The sequence below is a fragment of the Labeo rohita genome, chromosome 2 (assembly GCF_022985175.1).
Source record: "Labeo rohita strain BAU-BD-2019 chromosome 2, IGBB_LRoh.1.0, whole genome shotgun sequence".
NCBI lineage: Eukaryota > Metazoa > Chordata > Actinopteri > Cypriniformes > Cyprinidae > Labeo > Labeo rohita.
The window spans coordinates 3,117,839-3,121,919 of record NC_066870.1 but is presented as its reverse complement, the minus strand read 5'-3'; the positions used below and the strand labels follow the sequence as shown (position 1 = coordinate 3,121,919).

At 36.2% G+C, this 4,081-nt stretch overlaps 1 protein-coding gene across 1 annotated transcript; it reads right to left on the bottom strand.

Annotated features, from left to right (window-relative positions):
- exosc4 (exosome component 4) lies at positions 1–3,759 on the bottom strand. Its single transcript, XM_051124963.1, has 3 exons — positions 3,520–3,759; positions 863–1,069; positions 1–616 (listed from the first exon to the last, which is right to left on the bottom strand). Exons 1-3 carry the CDS (start codon positions 3,688–3,690, stop codon positions 257–259), a joined length of 738 nt encoding a protein of 245 aa, XP_050980920.1. The 5' UTR covers positions 3,691–3,759; the 3' UTR covers positions 1–256.
- Between the last annotated feature and the right edge of the window lie 322 nt (positions 3,760–4,081).

Sequence of the window (4,081 nt, the reverse complement as noted above, 5' to 3'; positions counted from 1 at the left end):
ATACAACATAGATGTGGAATAAATGTTTATATTTAATTGGTGGGGAAACAAAAATGTACAGAGGAACACAAAAAAATTGTTGTCAACTGTTTACAAACATACCAAAAGCATTTTATTAAAACTCAAAATGGAAATCTTTATTATTACAAAAAACTGTTTCTTTTGTAAATATTATATATGGTGTTTCATCCAGATGGGAACACAGTCTGTTTCAGTGAATTAACTGGACATTTAACCATCAAAGCTGCTCTCCTTCTCAATCTCTGGTCAGAACTGAAACCTCTTCTAGATGCTGACGCACAACGCCGTCCAGGACTTTACTGAGACCTTTACACGCTGTCATGGCTGCCTCTATTAAAGGGTCCAAGTGGTCCTGGTGGAGCCGGGCGTCCATCTGCAGCAGGGCGATGTTTCCGCTACGAGGCAGCAGGGCCAACGCCAGCGACGTTCCTCCTCCGCTCTCCTCTGCGTGACACAGATCCGCCAGCGGCGTATCCTCCACAAAGCCAGCTGTGCAGGCGCACACATAGTCCCGCATGGGAATACCAGCGTCCACCAGAGCCAAAGTAGCAGCATTGACACAAGCACTGTAGTTTCCACCGTCTGCCTGCAGAATCTACAACACAAGACGAAAGAGAAGGGATTGGGCTTTTTTTAGTCAATAAAATATAATGTGATCTGAACTTTGTATTTTAAGTAAATCTGAAAAGAAACGATCTGCTAATAACACAAGTTTTTTTGATTAGCGCTTGTATTATGTGGTAGGTTGATTTAACCCATAATACAAATCTATGAAATGAAAACACAATTAGCACCTCTATATGGATTGGATTGGATGGATGTTTTAACGGAGTGTTCATACCTTAACGTAGATGTCGATTTGTGATCGTGGGTAGAGCTCAGTGAGAACCGCAGCTTCAAAGGTCTGTTTGAGATGAAGGCTCATCTCGCTGGACTTGCGGTCTCCGTGTGGACGTCTCTTCCTCTCAGCCGTGCTGAACGTGGCCATGCTGTACTGACAGTTAATGACCGCACGATCATGCAGCGATTTACTGCGGGAGCCTCGTGTCTACAGGGGCACAGAAAAACTCAAATGTAACCGGAGTATGGATAAATGACACAAACTGCAAGATTCCGTATGGTGTCTAGAGGAGAATTTCTTTTAGAGTAATTTTTGTATCACTGCTGTGGATAAGTTGGAAAATTACGAATGTAAGAGGAAATGACAAAAATATCTAAATGTTAATACAAATAATTGTAATGGTGTTTTCAAAACACTGCTTCAAGATGCTTTAAATCTTATTTCAGTAGTTTGCAAGTTAATAAAAATCCTTGAATCCTCAACACAAGTTCACCCATGATAACTAATAGCCAGACCTCCTAAACTATCAACACGTAAGATGCAAGATGAACACATTTTAGAAATGTACTAAAAATATCATTAAAAAAAATCTCACTTGTTAACTATGAATTAAAAAACAGACAACACATTTTTGCTTTTTAATCATTTTGGATTATATGTACTTTTATTATAATTCATTGTTATTATAACATTTGTGTCACACCCCTTTGGACTGTTTATGTTGGTTTCTCCCTCTTGTGCCCATATTTGGTTCTTCCTGCCCTCATTGTGTCCTGATTAGTTACTTCTTTTGGATTACATTAAAAATTGGATGAAAATATGGTTAAATCACTTTATAATTGCATTTAAATATTTTTTTTTTACAAATTGAATCAAACAAATATAAGAATATAAATAAAATTGGATGAAAATATGTTAACACTTTATAATTGCATTTAATATTTTTATTTTCACAAACTGGATAATATGTGGTAACACTTTACAACAAGGTGTCATTTGTTAACATTAGCATGTATTAACTGACACGAATGAACAATCAAGTTATTACACTATTAATTAATCTTTGTTAATGTTAGTTAAAAATAGTCGTTCATTGTCAGTTCATGTTGGCTTACAGTGCATTATAATGTAATCTTGTAATAATTTTAAGAATTGTATTAATTTTATAACGCATTAGTAAATGCTGAAATTAACATTAAGTATAATAAATGCTGTATAAGCATTGTTCTTTCTTAGTTCATGTTAACTAATGTAGTTAAGTGATTAACTTTATTGTAAAGTGGTACCTAATATTTAATACCGTGTTTACAAATTGTAAACTTTTTTTAAAAATAGATTTCTACTACCATAAATTAGGTTAGTTTTTCTATTTAGGCTAATTTTTTTAAGCACAACATTGTACGTGCTTTTTGCAAATGCAGTTGTTTAGAAACCGTTATTGCTTAGGAGTGATGGGAATAACGGCGTTATAAATAAACGGCGTTACTAACGGCTTTATTTTTTCAGTAACGAGTAATCAAACTAATTACTGTTTCCTACGTTACAACGCCGTTACCATTACTGCCAATAAAATACGGCGTTACTATCATTTATTATAATATTATGATAATTTTATTTTTCAGTTCATCTGAATGGATGCGCAGCGTACCTGTATTTGACGAGCTGTAAACTCTGGTGTGAAGGCACACGACTAGCCGTCACTTTGTCTCACACACACACAAAGAAAGATACAGAGCGACAGAGTCTTATACCATGCAGAATTGACGCGCTACGTGTAAACGATATTCTCTGTTGTATTTTCCTCTCAAAACAACGGAGCTCCTTTGGAATACTTCAGCTTTTAAGAACTGCCGGTTTCTCCGGTAGTAGGCGGAACTAATGTGCAAACAGCAATCTCATTGGCTGGCGTTCACCTATTATCGTCCCTGTTTTGATTACAGCAAATCAGTTAGAGCGAACGCAGACAACGTGATTAATATTCATGAACCCAGCAGCTCATTAAACCTTAGTGTGTTTAATATTGTTATTAATAGTAGAATTCGTGGTAGTAACAAGACGTTCATAGAAACACTAAATTACAAACAATATCACCACCAGTCCTAAGTTCAGTCAACATGACAAACATGCATTCACACATGGTTATTCTAATTACTTAAAGTTCTAATGGCTAAAGCTGAATGCTAATTATAATTATAATATTATATCAGATATTTAATATTAGTCTGGTGAGTAAACTAAAAATGTAATTAATTTCATTAAAATTTCATTCATTTAACATATTTAATATTGGGGTCATCCAAGTTATTTAATATATATATATTTTTTTTTTCTTTTTTAAAGCAACACAATAGTTACTTTGCCTGGTAATGAATTACTTTTATAATGATGTAACTCAGTTACTAACTCAATTACTATTTGTGAGAAGTAACTTAGTTTATGTAAGCTTAGTTTATGTAAGTTATTTATAACGGTGTGTGTGTGTGTGTGTGTATTACTGCGTTATGTCGGCGAAACTTTCTGGAACGTTTACAATTGTGTTTACAACAATCCCGTACGCTGTTAAGACCCTGTTAGTACACACTAACCGTATAGGCCTAACTTAAATATTATTATTGCTAGTATTCCGGACAGACATGATGTCTGACACAAGCCCTCACCTCATGCGGTCCATACACCACCGCCAGCGCTTTAGTGTTTCCCTGCTCCAGATACGCGGACCCGTCCGCCTGCGCGAACACACTCATACGGGCCTGAACTTTACGCAGCTCGGACGCTTTCCGTCCATCTAGTCGGTATCCCTGATCTGACAGCAACTCAAGCCCCGCCATTGAGCAATATTCATTCAGTAAAAACACGCGTTGGCTTCTTCACAGGTCTTCTTCTGTTGTTGATTTTAGTCTCCGAATGTAAACATCTCCACCTGCTGGACTATTGAAGGTAGTGTTGAAGTTGGTATTGCAGTTTATGGTGCAATACCGCTGCCTACTGAGCTGGAGTGTGAAATGGATGCAGAATTAATATTATTGAATAGATATTACATTTCATCGCTGCTTATTTCCTTTTCAAATGCATATTTTAAACCTTTGCCTGTATTTTAGTCTCCAGTATTGTTTTTATTACAACAAGCCATGCAATGAATACCATCATATCGTCAACACGATAATACAAGAGCACAAAACAACCACAAGCCATGAGCTTGTGCACAAGTGCACATGGTGA

Coding starts and splice junctions, on each gene's coding strand:
- exosc4 (XM_051124963.1), bottom strand. CDS start 3,690: ATGGCGGGGCTTGAGTTGCTGTCAGATCAGGGATACCGACTAGATGGA. Junction 1,070..3,519: donor TGGTGTATGGACCGCATGAG/GTGAGGGCTTGT, acceptor GTGCCCCTGTAG/ACACGAGGCTCCCGCAGTAA. Junction 617..862: donor AAATCGACATCTACGTTAAG/GTATGAACACTC, acceptor CTTGTGTTGTAG/ATTCTGCAGGCAGACGGTGG.